The sequence below is a fragment of the Polyodon spathula genome, chromosome 11, assembly GCF_017654505.1.
Source record: "Polyodon spathula isolate WHYD16114869_AA chromosome 11, ASM1765450v1, whole genome shotgun sequence".
NCBI lineage: Eukaryota > Metazoa > Chordata > Actinopteri > Acipenseriformes > Polyodontidae > Polyodon > Polyodon spathula.
The window spans coordinates 43,469,457-43,495,515 of NC_054544.1; the positions used below are offsets into that span (position 1 = coordinate 43,469,457).

A 26,059-nucleotide genomic window follows, 5' to 3' on the forward strand; every position below is an offset into this window, starting at 1 on the left:
TAAACCAAGAGTCAGGATACTGCAGTTTAACACGAATGCACACTTTAATTAATAAACAGAACAAAACACAAAGAAACACAGGCACATGGCCCTAAACAAAAGGGTTACACAAACACAATTCAGATCCCCTTCAACAAACGCCTTCTGTTCAGGTTGGGCATTCGATCTTCACTGAAGAAAGGATTCAGCTCCCTTTTTACACAATGCGGCTGGAACTTGATTGATGATCAATTAATAAGACCCAGCCACATTCCACATGTGTATTTGGCAAATTTAAATAAAAAATATCGCCCACCCCCTATTTACACCTTCTGTCCTGCCACACACCTCCCCCCTTATGCATCGCACACATAGACGTATTCTAAACACTAACTCATTGACCCAGAAGGGAAATGACGTGGCAGCCGCGGAATGGAGGAACAGCTGGAATCGTTTACCAAGGGGTCATAAGTAGGGGTCGAAGTGACGCAATCTGTTCCTTTGTTTTGGTTATGCAAATGAACCAAAAGGGCCGGTAATTCCGTGTTTAAGAAGAAAGTGTCTTGTTTGTTAGACTAGATGACGAAAAACGATCAGAAGCTGTCGCCCACGGCCAGCACAAAACCCGGACAACAACGCACCGACTATTCACTCAAATAACATTGTAAATTCACGACCAGCACTCACTGGGAGAGGTGACCGTGTTTATGTTTGCATTATTGGTATTATTGTTCTTGTGGGATATTTGTTTAGTGTAAACAGGACTGCAAACCATCATCATTTACTGTGCAATACACATCGTTGTGTATTGCCAGCCATCATTGTTGTCTCTGTTTGCTCATCAGACCCCTGGATTAAAATAAACAGAAACCTTTTCACCTGTACTTTGCTTGTCTGTTGTTTCTTGTTGGATTACTGCACTGCACCTGCACGTGCCACTTTGCCACATATGTTTACACTGATTTGTTTATAATAATCATTGGGGGGTGAGGTGGTGGGTAATAAAATAATTAATAAGTAATGTGCACGAATAAAAAAGCAGACAGGCATACAAGAAGCAATGTGCACGAATAAAAAAGCAGACAGGCATACAAGAAGCAATGTGCACGAATAAAAAAGCAGACAGGCATACAAAAAGCAATGTGCACAAATAAAAAAGCAGACAGGCATACAAGAAGCAATGTGCACAAATAAAAAAGCAGACAGGCATACAAGAAGCAATGTGCACAAATAAAAAAGCAGACAGGCATACAAGAAGCAATGTGCACAAATAAAAAAGCAGACAGGCATACAAGAAGCAATGTGCACAAATAAAAAAGCAGACAGACACACAAGCAATGTGTATGAATAAAAAAGCAAAGGTATGCAAAAAGCAATGTGCACTAAAGCAGACAGGTATTGTTACATCACTTTTGACATATCCAGTGTCTCATAGTATTACAATGTGAATCGTTCAGTTCGCCAATTTGCAATATTTCACCACAGTCTTCCTCACTGAAGTTATCTGGCTGATCAGATTTCCAATAGCTGAAAAACAGACAACACAAATAGTTATAAAAAGGGGCAACAAACCTTATCTTGCATGACGGTTCTGTGCTCCTAGGTGATTGTAATTGTGTGAGGAGGTAAAGTGATTAATAGGAATTATTTTTAAGGGCAGGGTTAAACTCCTACAGATATTATTTTGCTGAAACGCAGTATTCATTGCAATACTGGATTTTCAAAAATGTTAATGCCGGATGTGCCCACATGAAACTATTTAGAAAACTATGTGACTGTTCACATCTCCTAACTGGTCCCCAGAAATTTAAAATAATAAGCATAATAATAACTGGCACTATCCGATAACTGACAAACACAGGTATATTGATTGCAATCATGATTTGTGTAATGATCATCCAATATCGTTACTGTGGTAAACTTATGCCTTTTACATGTACATGCAAGTGAAAACTCATGTTTAACTTAAACTCTTCAAAATGTCTTGAAAAGGGGGCATTGCACAAAGAAAAAAAACCCTCACCGTTCTGGTTTTCATTCATTACAGTCCTCATAACAGACAATACTAGGATCACAACAAAACAAAACGTTGATCAGTATGCTTACCATGCACCTTGCAAGTTTGGCCAGTGTTTGAAAAGCATGAAGCACACCTCCATCCGTATCGTGATTGTGACTCGTTTACCAAATCTGAAGCAGCACTTTGTTGATCCTGTTTTTTATTGTTAATCTCTACTGTCCCACACGTCACTTACCATTTTAGAAACGTTCATGCAAATTCTGGCAATGTGGTAAATCGGGGCAAGGTTAAACGCATTATGATAATTATTTCTAATATTTATCAACTACGTAATTTATGGAAAACACTCATGTGGCTTTTTGGCTTCAAATTCGTGTGCAGCAATGTTCGTTTCGAATATTTCATAAAGTTTCTCCACCGCACTAAAGAAAATAATTATGACTTCATAATAATCAAAATTGCTCCATACTGCTGCTTTCACATTGCTCTGCTAAAGTCGTCTCCTGTTGATCAACGAATGAGCACTGACAGAAAGCGAAATGGGTGCAGAAAATTAAATACGGATCAGATGAAAGGTCGGCCAATCAACATGCGGTGATTATGCTGATATTAATGGTGGCCAATAGCAGCTAACCGAAACAGCAGCAGTATTCGGAAACGGATGCAATCAGCACAAACTGTGTTGAATGAAATCGCATTTGGGAAACGTGGTGCTGAGGACTGTGTGAGAAGATGGAGTGTGTCCGCGTTAGATGAAAACCAGATTAAATCTCGGTATCTGGTACCGGTGTCAGAGGAAATAATTTAGCGGGGAAATTGTCGTTTGCCTTTATGAGCCATTCTACACATGCACGAATCTTAGAATTTAAAGGCAAAGTTAAACCGTCGAGTTTTTCTGTCTGTGAACTTTAATTCAGAACAGACTGGGTTATGACATAAGCAGAAATAATTTACCATTTGTCGTGTGATTTATTTTTATGTGCAATTATATTTGTGTTTAAAATGTAATAAGAGTTTATAATATGACATATGAGCTAATATTTAATAATAGGTGTTAAGTTTAATTCCCAATTTAGAAAGACGTGGCAAACTCACCAGAGTTGTCATTTTAAATCGCCGCGGATATTTATATTAGGTTTCCATAGTACAAATAATACAGCGAAAGATAAGTAAATACGTGTATAATTTGTATGTGTTGACATACTGTATCAGAAACCATATTATTTATATATATATATATATATATATATATATATATATATATATATATATATATATATATATATATTTTCTTCTCAATAAAAACTTTTTTCCCCTTAACAGTGTGGAGTATGGTGTGTAGATAAGTGGAAAAAAAATCCTCATTTAAAATGCATGAAAACTGAGGCACTGACACAACAAAATGTGAAAAAAGTTCAAGGGGGTGTAGACTTTCTGTAGGCACTGTGTGTGTGTGTGTGTGTGTGTGTGTATATAATATATATATATATATATATATATATATATATATATATATATATATATATATATATGATATTCTGTATTAATTGTTATATGCTATAGCTACAGTTATGGAAAGTGTGCAACAGCAGATAAATGAGCCTAGTGGGGGCTAGTCCCCATTATCCAAGCAGCCCCATCACAGGGCTGATTTCTCCCCCAATAACCAGAACCGTCCGCCCGTATCTGGCTGATCCCCAAAGGGAAAGGTGAGTCCGCTGGGATCCTAAATGGCCGCAGGACTGAGTCACGGGTAGAGCAGTGACCGGGACGTTTCACTGTTTTGAGGGGGCAGTGTAACGTGATTCCACCATTTTACTAGAACCGAAAACGCTACAATGTATTGCAAACTATACAACTGACAGTAAACGACAGCCATCGTACTAAGTATGCATAAAATTAAAAAAAGAAAGAAAAAAGACAATAAATTTGACAGAACAGCAGGTCACAAATAAGAAAACAACACGACTAAACATATGCAATAATGTAAAGAGCAGAAGGCTTTATATTATAGCCTAGTAAAAACATGTGTGCAGTGTTTTGTAAACACCGACATAAAATAACCTTTGCTTGTATTATACGCTTTCACAATTATTTTCAGCAAATCGAGAGATCTTACTAGGAACGCAGGATCGATCAGGGAGGCAGTGTGTGCGTTGGAGCAAATGCTATTTTTCATTGAGTCTGTTTGGATAGTGTTTAGTTTGTCTGTTTTGGAAGGGAAAAGCTGTTATACGAATTTGTACTTAGTTTATTTTAGAAATGTCGAACTGAATCAACACATGTTATTATTAGCTGATAACATTCTTTAACAAAAAAAATAAATAAAAATAAACTGCCCTCTAAACCATTTGTGCCTTATTCTTCCTGCAAAAAAAGTATATTCCTGCGATTTTTAAACTCTAGATCACAGCAGCTTTCTTTACAATTTACACTGAACAAAAATATAAACGCAACATGTAAAGTGTTGGTCCCATGTTTCATGAGCTGAAATAAAAGATCCCAGAAATTTTCCATACGCACATAAAGCTTATTTCTCTCAAATTTTGTGAGCAGATTTGTTTACATCCCTGTTAGTGAGCATTTCTCCTCTGCCAAGATAGGTGTGACATATTAAGAAACTGATTAAACAGCATGATCAATACACAAGTGCACCTTGTGCTGAGGACAATAAAAGGCCACTCTAAAATGTGCCGTTTTGTCACACAACACAATGCCACAGATGTCTCAAGTTTTGAGGGAGCGTGCAATTGGCGTACTGACTGCAGGAATGTCCACCAGAGCTGTTGCCAGAGAATTGAATGTTAATTTCTCTACCATAAGCCGCCTGCAACGTCGTTTTAGAGAATTTGGCAGTACGTCCAACCGGCCTCACAACCGCAGACCACATGTAACCACACCAGCCCAGGACCTCCACATCCGGCTTCTTCACCTGCGAGATCATCTGAGACCAGCCACCCGGACAGCTGATGAAACTGTGGGTTTGCACAACCGAAGACCTGTCAGAAAAGGTCTCAGGGAAGCTCATCTTCGTGCTCGTTGCCCTCACCAGGGTCTTGACCTAACTGCAGCTCGGCGTAGTAACCGACTTCAGTGGGCAAATGCTCACCTTCGATGGCCACTGGCACACTGCAGAAGTGTGTTCTTCACGGATTAATCCCGGTTTCAACTGTACCGGGCAGATGCAGACAGCGTGTATGGTGTCTTGTGGGCGAGCGGTTTGCTGTTGTCAACGTTGTGAACAGAGTGCCCTAATGTGGCAGTGGGGTTATGGTATGGGCAGGCATAAGCTACGGACAACGAACACAATTGCATTTTATCGATGGCAATTTGAATGCACAGAGACACCGTGACGAGATCCTGAGGCCCATTGTCGTGCCATTCATCCACTGCCATCACCTCATGTTTCAGCATGATAATGCACGGCCCCATTCGCAAGGATCTGTACACAATTCCTGGAAGCTGAAAATGTCCCAGGACTTCCATGGCCTGCATACTCACCAGACATGTCACCCATTGAGCATGTTTGGGATGCTCTGGATCGACGTGTACAACAGCGTGTTCCAGTTCCCGCCAATATCCAGCAACTTTGCACAGCCATTGAAGAGCAGTGGGACAACATTCCACAGGCCACAATCAACAGCCTGATCAACTCTATGCGAAGGAGATGTGTCGCGCTGCATGAGGTAAATGGTGGTCACACCAGATACTGACTGGTTTTCTGATCCACGCCCCTACCTTTTTTTTAAGGTATCTGTGACCAAAAGATGCATAACAGATGCAGTCATGTGAAATATTTAGATCAGGGCCTAATGACTATTTCAATTCACTGATTTCCTTATATGAACTGTTACTCAGTAAAATCTTTGAAAGTGTTGCATGTTGCGTTTATATTTTTGTTTAGTATATCTGTCAAAATATAAATGCGTCTCTTTTTTGCTATTTATTTTCCTGCTAAAACTCATCAAGTCTGCACAATTTATTTTAGATCCTTCAAGAACATAACCGAAGGTATAACTAAAGATAGATGAAGCAATGTAGACTTGAGCCAGGTTTGGCTTACAAGTATCTTATCTACTGGAACACTGACAGGGTTCCCGGTAGCACAGGGAAGACAATGCTAATGTTACACTCATGAATAGCATTTGAATTATTGAATTATCTTAGAAACTGTAATGCAAAGCCAATCAATTAACAAATACATTCCATACACAGCTCATATTCGGTACTACTCTGTACTATCTCTCTCAGTGCAGAAGGTTTTCAGGTCAAGCACATAACCCTCAGTTTTGTGCTGCTATTGATATTGTGCCCATGGGTTTGTCTGTTATTTCTAGTCATTTTGACAGTCTCTTATTGTCACAAATTCCATTTCATGGCATAGACTACTCATTGTGTGAATATAGTCATCCAACCCAAGCAAGTTACCGAAAGTTTCTATTTTAAAATAATAAATAAAATGCTTTAAATTCACCAGGTATTAATTCTACTTTCTTTGCAATGTAGATTTTACCCAAGCTAAATAAATTTATGAAAAAAAAAACTGAGGTTATTTATATAATTTCCTAATTATGGGATAAATCGTTTAATCTTTTAATTGCAGTCTTGTTATGAGTTGAGTTCAGTCTTTAGTGATAGGTCTCAGAGAAATACATTTGGATAATATACTGCATGTGGGGAAATAGGAAGGTAAGCCTTTGAAAACTTTGTAAAATCATGAAATATGGTTTGTGTATAGCATCTTCATAAGTATTTTATTATATTCAACTGAACAAACTGAATAGTTTGCAAAATCAAAATCCGTCCGCACCTATTCTGTGGAGCCTTATTATTAAAGCACATAGGTACTGTTACACCACTTTTCCCAAATCCAGCATGTCATATTATGAGGTGAATTGTTCAGTTGGCCAGTTTTCAATATTTCACTGCAGTCATCTTCATTGAAGTTTTCTGGCTGATTAGATTTCCAACAGCTTAAAAACAGTCAGCACTGAGTTACAAAAAAGTGCACTGTGCCTCTTTGAAACTAGACTTCTCTATGCCCTGCTTGGAGGTGCTGAGCTCATAACTTATCTAAGATGTATTGTGAGATTGAGTACATTTTGTAGCAACAAAGTCATCTTCATTTTATTTTTATTCTCCAGCAAACGCCGGTGAAGGTGCTTTCTTAGTCAACCTTGTGTTTTTATGATTTTGTTTATCGCACATAAAGCTGCATAATACATTTTCACACATCCATCTTACCTTTTATCAACCTCTGTTCCATCTAACCACTTCCATTCTCCTTCCGTTTCTAAATCTCTCAGTCCAATCCAGTGGGGCTCTTCAATTCTTTCCTTCAAATAGGCCTGGAATGGATGCAAATGTAAGTTAGGACCAAGTATTATTTTATCATGCTGCAAATTAGTGTCCTCAAAAAACTACAAATGCAGACAAAGGCCTTTGAACATGTGTCTTAACCAAGCCCAATAACTCCCTAACCTCCCTGACACATTCCACTGTCCGAACACCCTTCTCACTCAGCTGAACCATCATAAACAGGTTTCACGACAGTTCAATTCAGAGTTGGCTCAAAATAAATCGGTTCCCTCTAAAAAGGGAAATACATATTTCAGTATTTTGGACAAAAATAAACACAGGAAAATCCAAGCCATAAGTAAAATAAAGAAGTCCAGTGAGTCCTGGAGTCTGTTCCCATACCAGTTCTGCAATACTCTTGACCACAGCAAGACTGGCTCCTTGAGACACACAGATGTCTCTGGCTTCAGCCCATTTCTTTTTCTCTGTTGAGAATGTGTACTTCTTCAAAAACTGCTCCCAGATGTAGGATTTTGATACAGCAACTAAAAATAATCCAAAAGCATGAGCATAAAAATTAGGCTTCCAGCACAACAAACACGTTTAAAGGACAGTTAGTTATTATTAAGTGGAAGATCGTTGGTTCATTACAAGCTCCATAACTACTAAGGCCTTGATTAAATCAAAATGTATGGCGCTGCCATGCTATTCTTTATAATGGCAATGGTGCTACCGTAAGCTTGATTTAATACAGACCCAAGCTGTGTTTACCTGCCTGTTTAAAGTGCTTAATTATCTGGACTGTTTGATAGGAAACAGCCTGATTAAACTGCAGTACAAAATGCAGGATATTACAAATACTGCACCTTTCTATGTGTACATACTGGAAAGGGTTAAAGCTATAACTTCCTTCACTGTGGCAGTTGTTTGCTTTGTCAGGCTTTGTCACACAAAAAGTGCGAGAGAACTGTAACGGGTGTGCAATGTGATTTATTATTTAATTTTCTTGTATGTGTAATTTTTGTTTAATTTTTTACACTTTTTTTATTGATTGTATTGTGTGATTTATTAGTTTTACTTTTAAAATATTTATAATGTGGTACGGCTCCTTTAAACCCGAAAACTTTTGGGTCTCCATAGCAACTGCAGTGCTAACTCCTAATTGGGCCGGGTCTATAAAAGGTTTCGGAAATTGTACGCATCATACCCATGTGAGGAAAAAACACCCAACTCAACACAACACGACCATCATGACAGTGAAAGTAGACATAATGAAGCGTTCTTACCGTTGTATACCTAAGTTAGTGATCAGCAGATGTGTCAGCTGCACGAAGAGCACAGCGTATGATTTTCACTAACTCTGCTGTGCAGAATAAATGTTTTTTTTCTTTCTATGGGTAAATATACAGACTTTCTTTATGTGCATCGGGACGTGGGACATTTGCTAGGAAGTTGGGACTGTCCCGACCATATAAGGACTGTTGGCATGTGTGGTAATTTAAAATAATCAATTAAATTTATAGTGATAACCAGGGGCTAGTTTTTCAAAACTTTTAATCTGGATCAAAGTGATCTGGATTTTGCAATCCTATATTTTGTGATCCAGATTCCTTTTATCTGGATCATTTTGATCAGTTTTTTCAGAAAATGTCACTGCTGGATTACATTTATCCAGATAACAGATAGTCAAGATTCCGAAATCCAGTTTTTTTCAAGTAGGCTATATTTCTTTTTTCTTTTAATTTTTTTAAGAGGCCTTATTTATATAACCCAATTTAACCCAATTTTGTAACAAAATCAAAATCACTTTTAATGTTAGTGCACATATCACTGGTTATTTTATTTACGCCCATTTAGATAACAATAAATAACTAAATCTGACTTAAATAAAAATAAAACTTTTGAAAAAAGGATCTGTGTTTTTAGACATCTTCATTGTCTTCCTCCCTGGCTGGGAGTCCAGCATCTCAGACGAGCTTTACGAAGGCGTACGCTTTTTCTTTATTTTAAATTTTTTTTATTAAAGCTATATGTGTTTTCCATTTGCTTGCATGGATACAAAAATTGAATAAATATTTTATTCTACACTCGTCACCCAGTGCGCTAGACGTGGCTTCGATAGGGCCTGACCTCTAAAGCGGGGCCCGTAGCAGGCAAACAGCTGGTTGGACTGTCTCCCATCCTATCCAAATATCAGTGCAGAAGCCGAACTGGGCATAGTGTATGTTGTCTACGGTCCTCCTCTGACTTGTGCGGGGGAGGTCTGAAGGTTTCCAAAACCACATGAAGCTCACTTACTCGTCTGCCAGGCGTAATGGCTATTAAAAATGCCACTTTTAATGAAACAGGGCGCAGTTCTGCTGACACCATGGGCTCGTATGGGGGACCCATAAGGGCCCACAGCACCAGTTCTAGATCCCACATGGGGACAATACTTTTCATGGGAGGACGAAGCCTCTGAGCCCCTTTAAGAAATTGCACTGCCAGGAAATGTGCCTGTGGCAGAGCAAAGCTCTGCCCTTTAAATTGGCAGGGATGGGGTTAACTTCCCCTACCTGCCTGGGTTTATTATGTTCAGGTGGCTGGGGTTGATTAGTTGATTAGGTTGATTAACGATCAATCAGCGCCCAGCCACCTGATATAAAAGGAGGCCTCATGCTTCTCATTTGGAGAGGGAGCTGAGGAAGCAGGTTGGTGTTTGTTTTGTGGTTTTTTGAATTTTCTAAATCCAGTGAAGGCATTGCCCAGCCTGGAAACTTTATTTTTGTGAGTTTTGTTTTTGCTTTATTTGTGTTTGAGTATCTGTTATTTTGCCCTTGTGCACTTTATTTTTGTTTATTTATAATAAAATAGTTATTTTTTTGAACTGCAGTCTGTCTCTGGGCCTCTATCCCACCGCTGACACCAAATGTGGCAGGCTGGCGAGTGGATAGAGGCCCAGAGACAGACTGCAGTTCAAAAAAATAACTATTTTATTATAAATAAACAAAAATAAAGTGCACAAGGGCAAAATAACAGATACTCAAACACAAATAAAGCAAAAACAAAACTCACAAAAATAAAGTTTCCAGGCTGGGCAATGCCTTCACTGGATTTAGAAAATTCAAAAAACCACAAAACAAACACCAACCTGCTTCCTCAGCTCCCTCTCCAAATGAGAAGCATGAGGCCTCCTTTTATATCAGGTGGCTGGGCGCTGATTGATCGTTAATCAACCTAATCAACTAATCAACCCCAGCCACCTGAACATAATAAACCCAGGCAGGTAGGGGAAGTTAACCCCATCCCTGCCAATTTAAAGGGCAGAGCTTTGCTCTGCCACAGTGCCCCAGGGGACATCTTGTCAATTTTGTCATGGCACATTGATATTGCTGCAGGGTATACCTTCAAAGTGGACGCTGATTTTCCTGCGTCAAACAGGTGTTGTAAGCAGGTTAATATCGTCTCAATCAGGCAAGTCACAGGATCGTGACCTTTGGCAAAGCACCAGTCTTGGAAAACTTTCCATTTATATTACTGGGCTCTTGTGCTCGGCGCCCTAGACGGCTCTGTTCAACGGCCAGACCCAGAGTCGGAGCTGGGCTGGGTTCGGGTGCCATAATAGCCCCTCCGTTTGGCTCAGGAGGTCCTTGCGTAGCGGGAGCTGCCACAACTGATCCGACAACATGTCGGAAAGGAGAGCAAGCCAGGGGCGTCTCGGCCATCTGGGTGCAACCAGCAAAACCTGTGCTCTCTCCACCCTGATACTTTCTAATGTCAGGGGTAGTAATGGTAGCGGAGGGAATGCATACAATAGTCCCTGTGGCCAGGGCTGAGCTAGTGCATCTACTCCCAGGGGACCCCCGTCTCTCTCCATGGAGGACCATAGGGGGCAATGACCGGACTCGGCTGTGGCAAAGAGGTCGACTCGTGCGGTCGAAACCTCTCCCAAATTTGTTTCACCACTTGACAATGCAGTCTCCACTCCGAGCTGTCTGGAGCTCCTCTGGACAGCAGGTCTGCTGCCTTGTTGTCCACACCGGGGAGGTGAACTGCCCTGATGGAACGCAAGTTTCTGTGCGTCCAGGACAGGAGTCTGTGTGCTGCATGGTGAAGGCCCAGTGAGCGCAGGCCGTCTTGGTGGCTACCACTGTAGTATTGTCCGTCTGGACCAGCTGGCAAAAATGTGATAACTCACGGCTTGCAGCTCTTGCACATTTATCTGCGCTTGCTGCCAATGTCCCTTACACTGACCTCTTATTCCTCTCCCGTTCCAGACCGCTCCCCAGCCCTGGCTGGAGTCATCTGTAGTGATCACCTTCCTTCTGTGAGGGCATTCGAGGGGAGATCCGAGGCGCAGATTGCCGGGATGGAGCAACCACTACAGTGTCTTCCAGCATTGTCTGGGCACTCGCACCAGCCCGTACCGATCTTGGACCAGGTGCACCATGAGCGTATTCACCCAGGCTTGAAGTGCGCGCATTCTCAGCAGCCCTAGTGGAAGGATTCTCGAGGCGGCTGCCATCAGCCCCAACAACCTTTGATATACTTTGACCTGTAGGAGAGCGTCCTCTCTGAATAGGGAGAGTGTGGTCTCCATCAACCGAATCCTGTCTTCTGACAGTGAGGCAAGCATGCTCACAGAGTTCAGTTTGATCCCCAGGAACACTATGGATAGAGATGGTATGAAGTTGCTCTTCTGTTGATGTATTGAGAGCCCTTCACCGCATGATCTATGACCTGTTTTGTGTGCGCCTCTGCACGTGCTTTTGACTGCGTGCAAACCAACCAATCGTCCAGATAGTTTAGGATCCGAATACCTCGCAGCCTGAGTGGAGCCAGTGCTGCAAAATGTGCGGGGCGCCAGCGAGAGGCCAAATGGCAGCACGCAGAATTCATACACGTTGCCTTGAAAGACGAAGCGCAGATATTTTCTGTGCGCGGGATGGATCGGGACGTGAAAATAGGCATCTTGCAGGTCGATCGATGTGAACCAGTCACCCGGTTGGACGGACTGGAGAATACGCTGTCTCCTTGCCCATGTTTTTGGGATCTCCTTGGCTACCTAGAGGGAGGGGGGCACTACAGAAAGTACTATTTGATTGGAGGTAAACACCAAACTTGTATTATAAGCACACGTCTATAGATCTAAATAAAGAAACAGATGAAAGTGTAATATTAATGTATAGTACTTAATGTGTCTTATACAGAACCTGCTGTGGTTAAATGTTTAGAAAGCTCTGTCATTGTCGTTAGATGAGAATTATCAACGTGTATTTTTCCTACATCTACAAATATTAAACCTTTTGTGTCATCTATCCATTATTCGTAAAAAAATCTATTTAACTCTTTAGCCTTTTTAGTGCTAGCAATATAATCACTGGTCCTTCTTGTCTTGAATATATTTAGGCTCTTACTGTGGATTTGGATACATGTAAAGACAACACTATCAAGCTGCTTCTACTTTCTGGTACTTTGCATGTGTTGTAGTTCTGAGTGATTCCAGTGGTCTAGGAGCAACCAGACTAATGTGAGCTAGAGCAGGCTATCAGAATGAAGCAGGCAGATACAGAATGTATATCATGATGTATTTGAAAAATCTGCAAATCCTCAATTAATATAAAAACAAGCAAACATATGATCAGCACAAGAAAAGGTCTAGTTGTTTTCTTAAATTAATTTCAAAGCACTGGTTAGTACGATGGCTCATTGAATCTATGCAGAAAAAAATGTGTGGATGCTTTGAGCTAGACTAACTAAATCACTTTCCAGTGCACTTCTTGAGACTTGAAGTGTGCGCAGGGCCTCACTGTGGCTGTTGTTCGACTGTACGACTGCACTTCTGATCCCCAAGTGAACAGGTTTTGTGCCGATGCCCAACTGATCACACTGAAGTCCTATAGGGTTTAAAGATGGCTGTGTCAGGGTTCTTTATACTTTGGGACTTGGCCTCTGAAACCTCTAACTATACTGGACTGTGCTATGGTGGTGGTCTGAAGCGCTAAAATAACAAAACATACCTTCAGTTTTCATCTGAGAAATATCCGTTTTCATACTCCGTATTTGTGAAGAGATGTCTGAAAAGGAGCACAATACTGTGAGCAGCAGTCCAGTCAGACTGACCCTGAATGCACACATACTGTTCCAGCGTAATTACTTGGTCTTTAATCCACCATTATATAACCAATCAGTATGAAGTGGATGGGTAGATAACCAAAAGAGAAATACATTTACTGGGGATCTGATATCGGTGCACAGAAGACCACATTTGGTGAGGTCATTTTAGATTATATACATATTATTTATTTGTCAAGTCCAATAATTCCTGGAATTATCTTGCTACTGTGCAGATTAATGAGCAACTGGATGATACTTTGAATATTATTTTACATGACCAAGCTAATATGACAGTTAATATGCAAATTATCTACTTTTGAATTTGAAAGCTGTAACATATGAACAGTGCATACTCCCTTATAAAAGTTTCCCAATAAAAGCATAGCAAAGTGTAATAAAGCTTAGTGAAAGCAAGGCAGAGTATGGGTAAGCATTTTAAAGCCCAGAGACATTTGATAAAGCATGTTAAAAACATGGCAAACCCTGTTAAACTGTGGGAAGTGAACAGTATAAAATGATCATTTGCCAATTGCAAATTTACCATTGTAACCTGGTAAAGGCAAGCACATAAGGGTGAAAATAAATGCTTTAACTAGAGTGACAGAGTAGGGGGAGGAAAGGCGGAATTAGCCAGAATCAGAATTGCCTGGCTCTAGTTTAATTCGAAACACCTGCTGGTAATAAAGGAGGCGGGGGTATAAAAGCAGGTCAGTGGCTGTTGGCTGTCTGTGTGATGGCTAAGACCTGTTTGGAAACTTTAAGAGAAGGTACTGTGTGTACTACTGGAAAGTAAAAGGTTTGGTTACCAGTAGATGGTGTAGCTGTCCTGTCATAGTTAAAACTGATCGAAGTTTAGTTTAGCACTCCTGGAAGGAGTTAGGATTTTGTTTGTTTATTCTGTATTTACTTTGGGAGAAAAATAAATCTACAGGTAACACCCTGTTTTCCTGAATTTTGTTGTCTGACCAATTCCTTTTCCTGCAGTAGAAAAAGGTGTTTAAGGAGCCAAAACAGTGTGATAAGTCACGATAACAACTAGTTATATCACACTCTAAGTTGAAATAAAACGAAGGGTTGTGGGATAATTTGCCTATTAGCTAGCTAACGTTTGAAATTATAGTTATTAGGCAAATTATCTAATTTTGGAACATGTGTACAGTAAATACAAGCAGATATAGATAAAGGCAATGGCTCATGTGCACAGGCCATGTTTTATGTATTTAAGCTTACTTGGTATCATCAACATAAAAAATCAAATAAAAATGTACATACCGTCGGTTATTGTGGATTGTTTTTGGATGTTCTCAGACATTTTTGAGCCTTAAATGAATTTGAATACATGTCAGTAAGATAAGTGACCCCTGTTTTCTACTATTAAATAGATGAATTCCAAAATCACAAACTTCAATAATACAGTTATACATGACCTTGACTGAACCCCTCCAACACATACAGGAATGATCCAATGGCAGCTGGTGGCCAAAAAACAAAGGAAAAAAAAAACGGGGAGGCAGAAAAAGGCAGTGGGCTTGGGGCCCATTAAGCCCACAGCAGCAGTAGAATCTTCTTATTGTATTCTGACTGATAACACTTTTCATATTTATTATTTATTTGGCAGGTGACTTACAGGTGTTGCAGGGCAGTACTGTACAGGGTTACAATGCAATATTAGTATGTAAATACAGTATAGTTTACAATAAGTGCAAACAATATTACTAAATTACAACATGAAATGGGATGCATCAAGTTAGGATTACAACAAGTTATATTTAGAATTGTGTATTAATAGTGCATCAGCTGAGGATCCAGCAGCGCGGTGCGTAGGTCAGGTAAGTCCAGTGCATAGTAGGAGGGGTAGATCAAGAGATCTATAAGTGCAGTCTAAACAGGTGTTACCTCAATTCGGTTGTTAAGCGCTTTTTGTGTACAACATGAATATTGCATTTAGATTTCAAGACCACGTCATTAGCATAAGTTAAGGCAGGAGAAAGGTAGACAAGAAAAATCAAGCAGATACTATCGACTTAATTTGTTAAACTTAAATAAATGACCAACAAAATAATTGTTGATGTAGTTGAAATATTTGCAAATCCTGAATTAATATAAAAACAAGCATATATATGATCAGCACAAGAAAAGGTCTAGTTGTTTTCTTAAATTAATTTCAAAGCACTGGTTAGTACGATGGCTCATTGAATCTATGCAGAAAAAAATGTGTGGATGCTTTGAGCTAGACTAACTAAATCACTTTCCAGTGCACTTCTTGAGACTTGAAGTGTGCGCAGGGCCTCACTGTGGCTGTTGTTCGACTGCACGACTGCACTTCTGATCCCCAAGTGAACAGGTTTTGTGCCGATGCCCAACTGATCACATTGAAGTCCTATAGGGTTTAAAGATGGCTGTGTCAAGGTTCTTTATACTTTGGGACTTGGCCTCTGAAACCTCTAACTATACTGGACTGTGCTATGGTGGTGGTCTGAAGCGCTAAAATAACAAAACATACCTTCAGTTTTCATCTGAGAAATATCCGTTTTCATACTCTGTATTTGTGAAGAGATGTCTGAAAAGGAGCACAATACTGTGAGCAGCAGTCCAGTCAGACTGACCCTGAATGCACACATACTGTTCCAGTGTAGTTACTTGGTCTTTAATCCACCATTATATAACCCATAACTTGACAAGAGTACCACAATACTAAAATATCAACACAACTGAGAGATCAGACTCTGATGCTACTGTAATATTTATTGACCGTGTCCATCAAAAACACGTGTAGTTTCAATCAACACATATTCAGTATGAAGTGGATGGGTAGATAACCAAAAGAGAAATACATTTACTGGGGATCTGATATCGGTGCACAGAAGACCACATTTGGTGAGGTCATTTTAGATTATATACATATTATTTATTTGTCAAGTCCAATAATTCTTGGAATTATTAGAAAGAAGAATCTTTTAAAATTGCCTATTAATAGTGCTTCAGCTGAGGATCCAGCAACATGGTGCATAGGTAAGGTAAGTCCAGTGCATAGTAGGAGGGGCAGATGAAGAGATCTTTAAGTGCAGTCTAAACAGGTTTTACAGCAATTCGGCACATTTTTCCAATAGACAACAGAGAAAAGAAAACACTAGCCAGTCATAGTTTATTCTAATATACTCAAATGTTACACACTGCCAGAGTGTTTAAAAATGCACTGTATTAAACATGAATATAGCATTTAGTTTTCAAGACCACGTCACTAACATAAATTTAGGCAGGAGAAAGGTAGACAAAAAAAATCAAACTTAATTTGCTAAACTTAAATAAATAACCAACAAAATAATTCTATACTTTACAGGCGAAAAGGAAGTGAATGTGTTTGCCTGCGCTGGGGAAAATAAGCAAATGCTGCTGGGGAAGGGCATAAATAATATAAATATGACTTCCAATAAACACTAACCAACAACGAGATTTGTTCCCAGAGAAAGGAAGTGATATCATAATATAAAACTTTGAAAATATATCTCACTTTACTGATCCTACCGGTGTCATAGTGCAATGGGCACAGGAGCACGCAGTATCTTCTGGAATAGGTGTATCTGGTACACACTGAAAGGTGTTTCCAATCGGCAGAAATGCAGAGACGACTCCCGTAATCCAGGCACGATTTCCAATACATGACAGTAGATGTTACAACTTCATGCCGATTTGAACTCGGCTCTTACCAAGATAAGCACCAACTAAGACATAGCTTTGCAGTAAACTAATATGATCCATCTGCATCTCCTTCCATTTGTGTTTCTTTCCATCTGATGATGTATATATCCATCTGATGTTGAAGGCTGAAGTGTAATGCTGGCTACAGGGATCAGCTTATGTTGCCTCCCCAGCTCATCCGCAAACAGCAAATGGCTTAAGATAAGTTATTTACTGTGCGACACAACTCTTGGCCACTGAACCCGACATCTCTAAGAAACCGGGTTGTAGAGTGTGCCACAAATCCTCAACAACCGACCTCCACAAAAATACAATTCTTGATATCAATAATGCCATTATATATTATATATATATATATATATATATATATATATATATATATATATATATATATATATATATATATATATATATATATATATCACCCATTCTCTGCTTGAACTGAAATAAAGATCAAATAAAACTGGTAAATTCTTTAAAAAATAAACATCAATATTAATAGTCGATTTGACAAAAAAATAAAATCGAATAGCAGCAAGCCTATTTATAAGAGTTGTCTCCTCTGAGGAGTCAGAACTGCTTTCTTGCATTTTAGACAATATTTTTTGTTTCATTTAACATTATTACGTTATAATGCTACACAACACTTTTATATATATTTTTTTCACTTTGAATTTGAGGCGCCTCCAGTGGAATGATTCCAATTCTATTTCTTTACTAATACTTCCATGGCTGACCAGGAATCTAGTGTCACACTGGTGTTAAAAAACCACGTTGTCGTACACTTCATTAAAAACCCTGTTTTCCACATGTGATGAATAGTGTATAGAGCAGTCTTCAGACAATTAGTAACTGCTAACAGGGAGCCACATGTTTACTGCAGTAATAGTAACTATTGAATACTCTGTTAGAGCAAGTGGTAAAAAAAGGATGAGATGTTAGTTGTGCTTTCTGTTAATTTACAATACCAAATATCCCACACCCCCTACCTCCTGGGAGAGATCCGTCCCTACATCAGAGGCATCAGTCTGGTGGATAAAATATATGAATTGTGCTCAATTTACGCATTCATTTATTTCAGTTTTTAGGGCCAATTTAAAAACCTGTTCTGTCTCAAATGTGCACAGTATGCCTGTTTTCAACTTTAGAAACTTTACTTTTTAATTAGGGGGCTGAAATGTTTGAAAAGGTAAAGGTAAACGCGTACAATGCGGGAGGCTGAAGAAAATTCAAATGTGGATGTCTGTAGCCTGCAAGAATGGTTTACGTCCATAATGTTTTGTTTCTCTCCCTTTTTATAGCTACAAAATGTAGCTACGTTAAACTTTTGTGCCTGCCTGCAGGAACCGAGATCACTACATTAGTGTCAGAAGTGGACGCAGGTACCCTGGCATGCACTTGTCGGACTGTAGTGAGCAAGTCCGGGGCAGACTTGAGGCTGGCAGGGGAGAGTGTAGCGTGCATGGGGGTAAGCAGCAGCAGGGCTGGTAGGTGATGTAATCACATACAAAGACATAAGCCCGATATACACTCCGTGCAAAGGAGCCAGCTCTTTTGTACAGCGTTATCGGCACTATGCTTTTCTTTTTTATGTCTGTGATCCATATTGCATTCTTTTGTGTTCTGTGCTCCCACAGACATTTCAATGTAAATTAAAATTATCATTAACAACAGTGAGATTTAGTTATCACTCCCATGTGATTTCTGTCATACGGTACAATATTAAAGGCATAAATAGTTTAACAAGCCTCACAGTACCCTGGTTGTGTGGATGAGTGAGTATGTAGGTGGCCCACAAAGTATGGCTTGGTGTAGGTCCTCAGCGCAGGGTCGGATTAACCAATATGCCAATAACCCCATTCACCGTAATATGCATAGGGCCCCCACGCCCTTTAATCCGACCCTTCTCCCCACAACATTGCACAACACAGGAATTCCATATTTTAACATACCATTTTCTCTCATCATAGACAGTTCTGTTGTCAGGTTCTGGACTTCCGAGGAGATTTCTGAGTCTAGAAAAAAAAAAAAAAAATTGGTTAAAAGAGACTATCATTTTAAAGTAAACTCAGGAATTATTCTCTGTCAAAATAGAAAAGTTCAAAATAAGTGCTGCTGTCCTACCTTTAAAATGATGGCAATAATATGCAGTCTATTTTAAACTGACAAAAGTATTATACTGTGCTATGCTTTTACAATGGGAAACTTTTAGAAGAACTTTTTGCATGGGGTGGTGAGGGTGTTGAATGAGTCACCAAGTCCTGTTGCAAGGGACAGAATCACTTGATCCTTTAAGACCAACCTGACAAAGTTTTGAGGTCAATCAGCTACAAGAAACTGGTCTAGCTTAGATGGGCCAAATGTGTACTGTTCTGAGATTGTATGCAAGGACAGCATGCGAGTATATTGTTGTGATCTCGTATCTAAAGATATATAATCACATTGTATATCTTTAGAGACCAGAAACAAACATGCTGGAATTTGCACTGGGTTCTGTTTGTCATTGGTTGTTCCTTGCCATCTAGCAAGTACATTCAACATTAATGTTGCACTGAGACGCAGCAAAGGGCAGCGGCATCTTTACAGATCAGCCAATGTTTCTGGCTACAATCTCACCTTCAGCAGCATCTCATGCAAATCACACATTGAAATACCCAAATGTGTTCAAAGCCCTTCTTCTGCTTAGACAGCAGGGGCCATTTCTTTTCTAATGCCAGGCAGCTGCTAAAAAGGAACCAGCCACATTATCTTTTAAAATCTCAAAACATATTACTTACATTTTACAATGGCCATATAGAGCAGGACTCCCCACATGACAAAGCTGATTATGAGCAGAATGTAGAGTAGCACTATCGCTCTGGTCCCACAAGCAGACTTCACAGGAGGATCTGCAAAGAAATGACAGCAAGTGGCACTTAGTACAAAACAAAGATTGCAATTGGAATATTTCTCATTTTAGAAGGAATGCAATAAGCCTATGGGTCAGTGTGACACAGTGCCCTCCCCTGTGTATATTATCTGTTATGTGTTGCGTGTGGTGTGTTTAAATGTTGGTGTATAGACATTAGTACACGGGATATAAACGATTCTGTAACACGAGTGTTTAAAATGTATATTTGCATTTAGGCACGGGATTGTACATCACTTCACATACATTTAAAGTAGTTAAAATGTGAGCACGAGGTTGCACATAATTAATTCACGTGCTGGGATTCAAGTGAATAATTAATTAGTAATTGAATCCCAGCACAACAGTATATATATATAGATGCACGTTTTCACATACTCGCGGTTGGGTGTTCGGTGAGTGGAGAACGGGATAGGAGATGGAGGTAAAAAGTAATCATGATGATAATAATAATAATAATAATAATAATAATAATAATAATAATAATAATAATAATAATAGTAGTAGTAGTAGTAGTAGTAGTAGTAGTTAAATATCTGCTCACCGTGTTTGTCTGTCTAGTCCGTTTTGTTTGTCTTTTTGTTTTGGCGACGTGTGCCCTGTCCTGTATTTGTGTTAGTTTGTACAACTTTTTTATTTTCTGTTTATTAAATGCTGAGCGAAACATTCGTTCAGCTCCACCAAACGACACCTCTCTGTCATTCATTCCTTTCCCTGGTTCTGACGCCGCCCGCTTTGGCTGTCTTTGTGGCAGGCAGTTAATAGGACCCAGCTTTAAACAAGCACTTGAACCTTGAAAAGCTTCTATATGCATGTTCCTACATTCTCTACACAGGTCTCCACTGTGTATTTTTGAAAATAATCTGTTTTAGCAGACATGTGTTTTCTAGTACTTCACTTGGTGTGAAGTGCACAATAGGTAAGATTTATGAAAGTGTTTTGTTAATGATATACAGTGTTGGTCTAAAGATTCCCAACAAGAGCAGGTATAAAAACAAAGGCTGTTGCACACCGATCAATTCCTTTTTCAAAACTCAATTTATTGTACAAATATAAATTTAACATTCATTTACATTTCTTATTGCACCCTGCATACTGAGTCCATAACTATCGTATATGAGTGTTATGTACTGTAGGGAGACCCCAGACCTACAATACTGCTTGTTTAAAGTAGTTGTGGTCACCTTTGGGCTGAATATACAACCCTTAACTTACACATTTCATGTATAGATGATGAACGGTGGCAATGACCAGTGTGTAAGGATTTCTTCTCATAACCAAGGACCAAAACCTCTAAACTGTACATTACAACTAGACAAATATGTGTGATCCATTTCAGGTAAGTAATTGGGTCTCCACCCTTGAAAAATCTTCATTCTACCACATGGAGAACTGAATGTAACTGCTATAAAAAGGGTTCTTTTATAAAGCATCTCTGAGCATTGTTTCAGAAGTGCTTCAGCTTTGTGGTTTTTGAGAGAGTAAACAGTTTTTGTTCTGCAGATTGTTCAAGCCACAAAGGCTTAGGTACATTTTACTATGGCTAAGAATAAAACTATACTTTCATTTCAAAACCACTGCAGTAGAGGCTAACTACCAGAATTGTATATTGCAGCACTGTTGAGTCATTCTGCATTGGTAGTAAATTAATAATACTAAGGATACTTGTGAATTTCTGATTCAAATACTTTTACATACGCTTTAATATAATTGGTAAAATGTACGTCGGTAACATAAATCCTACACCATGGTTGTAAATTCAAAATTAGAGCTCTCGGTATGAAGAAAAAGCTGACGACGATGACGTATATCAACAGTATGTACAGAATAGTATAGAGTAAGAATTACCAAGAACATGTTTAATCACAATGTAATGTGTGCTTGTGGCAGAGCAAAGCTCTGCTCTTTTTAAATTGGCAGGGATGGGGTTAATTTCCCCTACCTGCCTGGGTTTATTATGTTCAGGTGGCTGGGGTTGATTAGGTTAATTAACGATCAATCGGCGCCCAGCCACCTGACATAAAAGGAGGCCTCAGCTTCTCATTTGGGAAGAGGGAGTTGAGGAAGCAGGTTGGTGTTTTGTTTGTATCCAGTGAAGGCATTGCCTAGCCTGGAAATTATTTTTGTAAGTTTTGCTTTTTGTGTTTAAATCGCTTTGTTTTGGCCCTTGTGCCCTTTCATTTTTGTGTTTATTTATAATAAGTTATTTTTTTTGAACTACAGACTGTCTCTGGGCCTCTATCCACTCGCCAGCCTGCCACAGTGCCATAGAGATGGACATACAGACAAGCCCATTCGCCCTGAAAATTCGTTATTCTCGATAGTTTCTATAATGTTACTACCGTGTTTCATGACAACTGGATAAGCCGTTCTTCAGTACGACCGCTGCCACTATATCCCCTTCACAGGGGGTTTCATTACCAGTGGGGATAATTCAGGAGTCTGAGTTTCCCACTTTCAGTTCTGCTGTTCTTGATTTGCCTCAATGCATACATGAACAGACACTTTTCTGCTAGTAACAGTAAACTATGGGGGGATGATCTGAGGGCTCTTATCAGGTGCTTTTATTACTCAACAGGTAAAAGCTTCATTAATGGGGTAATAGTGTAATTAGTATATGATGAATTATTTGTATAGTCTTACCATGAATCTTGCAGTCATTTTTGTCCTCTGTGTTTAGCTGTTCATGTATTTCAACGATATCATCTACTTCTTCATAATCACTGTCATCCAGCAGTTCTACTGAAACAATAGGGTATAGATTTTAGGTGCCAGGGCATAAAGTCACTTGGCTTCGGTTATATCCACATATGCTGTGGCTCATCTAGGGTACAACCAATAAGAAACAAAATGAACATAATTGTAGTTAACAGTATCCATACAGGCCTAGGGAGATACACAGCCTGAATAATACTTGCTTCTACAGGCAATAAATTGGTATTACATCATTAACATGATTTACTCAGTTTTGCCATTGTTACTTAATTTTTATTTCTGTGTAAAATGCCACATTCAAATAAAAGGAGAGTAATCTAACAAAAGAATGGGTATATTTGAAGCTGCCCGTGTGTCTTACTGTTTGTCTTGAAAGCTTTTGATTTTTCTTGATTTTTACATACGATATCCCCAACGTCATCGTAGTCACTGTCACTGTCTTTTCCCTCTGAAATAATAAGATGTCTTGTTAAAGATGTCTTGTTGCTCTTTATATACACAAGCAAAACGCCTTTCCTGACTTAAAACCACAGTACTTACTTCTCCATGTAGTTTAATTAACCATACAATTATCACCGAATCAAGGTCTTCAGTTTAAAACAAAGAGCACAGCAAAGTATCACAAGGTATCGCAGTACGCGAATCATTAAACTTGATTTTCTACAAATATATTTATCTTATACTTATAGCCACATGCAACTTGAAACGTCTGTGGGTGGCTCGGCGAGTGTGACGAAAGAAGGCAGTTATCGTGTGCACCATTAAGAGTATTATAGACAGACACGATCAGCACATAAGGGTTCTTTTTTAAACCTTTTTCAAACCTTTACAATCCTTTTGAATTTATGCATTTACTTTTTACATGTTTTTGCTTTAAATTAACCCTCATGTTGCTGGTAAAAGTGTGTGAATCCAGGACTGCACACTTGCTTCACGAACTGGCCAACATTTGCGGAATCACATCAACGGATTTGGCTGCCAGTTATTGTTTAAAGTAACAAAGACCAATGCTAAGACTAAATGACAAAAAATATGTGTTGTAACTATTAAAAGTACTTTGATGAATCATATTCAGCTTTTAAAACTGTATATACGCGATAAGCAGGACACCATTATTTATAGTTCAGTGAATATGAAAAGAATCTGATGGGGACCTATCGTACTCTGTGGTGGCGGGTTTCAGTTTTGCCAGCATTTTAATTTACATTTTAACTAGAAAAATGTCAAAACTTAATAATTAAAGATAAAGCTAATTTAAAATATCTAAATAAAAAATGTCAGTGGTTTACTGTGGCTGTAATAATAATAATAATAATAATAAAATCTATCAATTAAGTAAATTAACTAATTCAGTTCCAGCATGGAAACTCCATTTTTTTGCATTAAAATATGAATTAGAATATGAATAAACAAAATATTTTCATCATTTTCCAGCACTTAATACATCAAATAATCTGCACACCACATGTTTTCCGTTACATTAGAAATGCATTTTCGATAATCATTTTATCATGAATTGTACATTTAAAAAATCATACAAACTGTAACCATAATTCAGACAGCTCTTCAATATTTGCATTCTTAATAATGGTCTAGAGAAAAAGTACCTGGTTCTCTTTGATCAGTTGTCGAATTGCTGTAAAAGTTTTCAGAGACGATTATACCTGCCATGCTACTGCAAACTGAGTGCTAGTTTTGTTGCTGGGTTGTAAATTTGACCAAAAACTTTTATACCTAGCTTTGGTTCTTGTGCTTTCAGAGGAAGTGGAGTTATGAGCAACATCACTATGGTTTAATAGTAAATGAGAACTTAAGTACTTTGGGGGAACAGGAAATATGCACCCTTTGAGGTTTAATAACATTCAAGTGTACCAGAGGCTCACCACAATGACATTGAGGATCTGACAGTCTAGTCTTCCACAAAGAGGTCTACTGTATAATCTTTGCATAGTCGCTGGTTCTCTATACCCCTGTGACAAAGTGCCCGCCCCTGTGTGTATTTTCTGTTATATGTTGCGTGTGGTGTGTTAAATGTTGGTGTATAGGCATTGGTCTGTGTTTCACATGTGTTTAAAAATGTATAATTGTATTTAGGCACGGGATTGTACAAAAAACAAACAAACAAGGGTTTTGTTTAAAATCATAATAAAAGGATCAGAAAATAAAAACAACCTGTTTAAAGATGAACACAGAACACAAAACGCTAGTGTGTGCAGAGGAGGGGACATCACAACTACATCATCATCATCATCATCATCATCACAGCAGCAGCAACAAGTACTAGGTTTAACATTTATTTTCATTTTCTTTCCATCTCTGGTCCCGTCTCTCCTACTCACACAGACGCACAAACAAGACAAACGGTGGGTGGCCATTCTAGAAAACAAAAATCAAGGGGTATTTATAGTCAGTAATTAATTAATTATCTTTGGGTGCTGAGTGGGGAAGCAACAATAAAGTGCTACAAATCAATCATAAAATGCCCTATCAAAGAAAACATGCACAAATCAAAATATACAAATAATAAATAAAATGCTAAATGAAAATATGAAATAACGGGTCATTTTGACCCCGTTACACTTAGAACATACATTTTACAAACTAGAGGAGGTCATTCCTCTCATCAGTGCTTGTCCGGTTCCTAGTAGCTGATTAATCTCAAAACTTTGTCAAGTTGGGTCTTAAAGACTCCAAGTGTTTCTGCCTCAACAGCAACTTTTTGACAGTGAGGTACATTATGTAATTGTGTTTTAGGTTTTTGATTGGTTTTATTTAAGATAAATGCTGAGCCAGTTTATAGGCATAAAAATCAACTAACAACAAGCCAACAAAACGTAAAGGCAAGGCACGTTCATTAAATGCAAAAAATAATCCAGGGGAGTTGTTACTGCAGCACTGGTTGCTGGCTGTTCATCAGGAATCCCACTATTAACTTCCTTACCAAGAGTCTCAGATATGACTTTCCAAGTAATATTATATTTATCTATTTTACTTCATGCTGGTATTGGACTCAGCTCTCGCCAAGACATAACTTATTTTACTGTAATTAATGTGATCAATCTGCGCTTCCTTCCATCTGATGTAGATATCCGTCTGCCTGATGTTGATGGCTGAAGTGCAATGCAGGCTCCAGGGATCAGCCACAGTACGGCCTCCCTAGCGCATCAGCATGACAACCGTTTGGACTGAGCTGAGTAGAGTACTTCTCTGGGGTCTTCAAGTGGGCATTTTCCATCCTTGGTGTTTTGTCAACTAGCCCACATCACTTTAAGAGGGCTCGACAGTGATTCTGGCATCCCAGCATCACCCCCCTTTATCCCCCACTCAGCTTAGCCCAGCTTACC

The 26,059-nt window shown here is 39.0% G+C and overlaps 1 protein-coding gene across 2 annotated transcripts; it reads right to left on the minus strand.

Annotated features, from left to right (window-relative positions):
- LOC121323403 (C-type lectin domain family 17, member A-like) lies at positions 1–24,459 on the minus strand. 2 transcript variants are annotated; one of them, XM_041264454.1, is made up of 11 exons: positions 24,323–24,459; positions 23,077–23,163; positions 22,644–22,742; positions 19,870–19,980; positions 19,045–19,107; positions 15,897–15,953; positions 14,666–14,713; positions 13,297–13,353; positions 7,700–7,842; positions 7,244–7,347; positions 1–1,506 (listed from the first exon to the last, which is right to left on the minus strand). In XM_041264454.1, the coding sequence occupies exons 1-11, from the start codon at positions 24,384–24,386 to the stop codon at positions 1,386–1,388; spliced, it is 954 nt and encodes a 317-aa protein (XP_041120388.1). In that variant the 5' UTR covers positions 24,387–24,459; the 3' UTR covers positions 1–1,385. The 2 variants fall into 2 exon arrangements, with proteins under 2 accessions (XP_041120388.1, XP_041120389.1); XM_041264455.1 differs by lacking the exons at positions 14,666–14,713; positions 15,897–15,953.
- Between the last annotated feature and the right edge of the window lie 1,600 nt (positions 24,460–26,059).

What these genes read in the sequence shown, in the direction of transcription:
- LOC121323403 (XM_041264454.1), bottom strand. Translation starts at nt 24,386, where the DNA reads ATGGCAGGTATAATCGTCTCTGAAAACTTTTACAGCAATTCGACAACT. An exon ending in AACTGATCAAAGAGAACCAG is followed by an intron (nt 23,164 to 24,322) that starts GTACTTTTTCTC and finishes TTATTATTTCAG; the next exon opens with AGGGAAAAGACAGTGACAGT. An exon ending in TCAAGAGTATTGCAGAACTG is followed by an intron (nt 7,348 to 7,699) that starts GTATGGGAACAG and finishes CATCCATTCCAG; the next exon opens with GCCTATTTGAAGGAAAGAAT.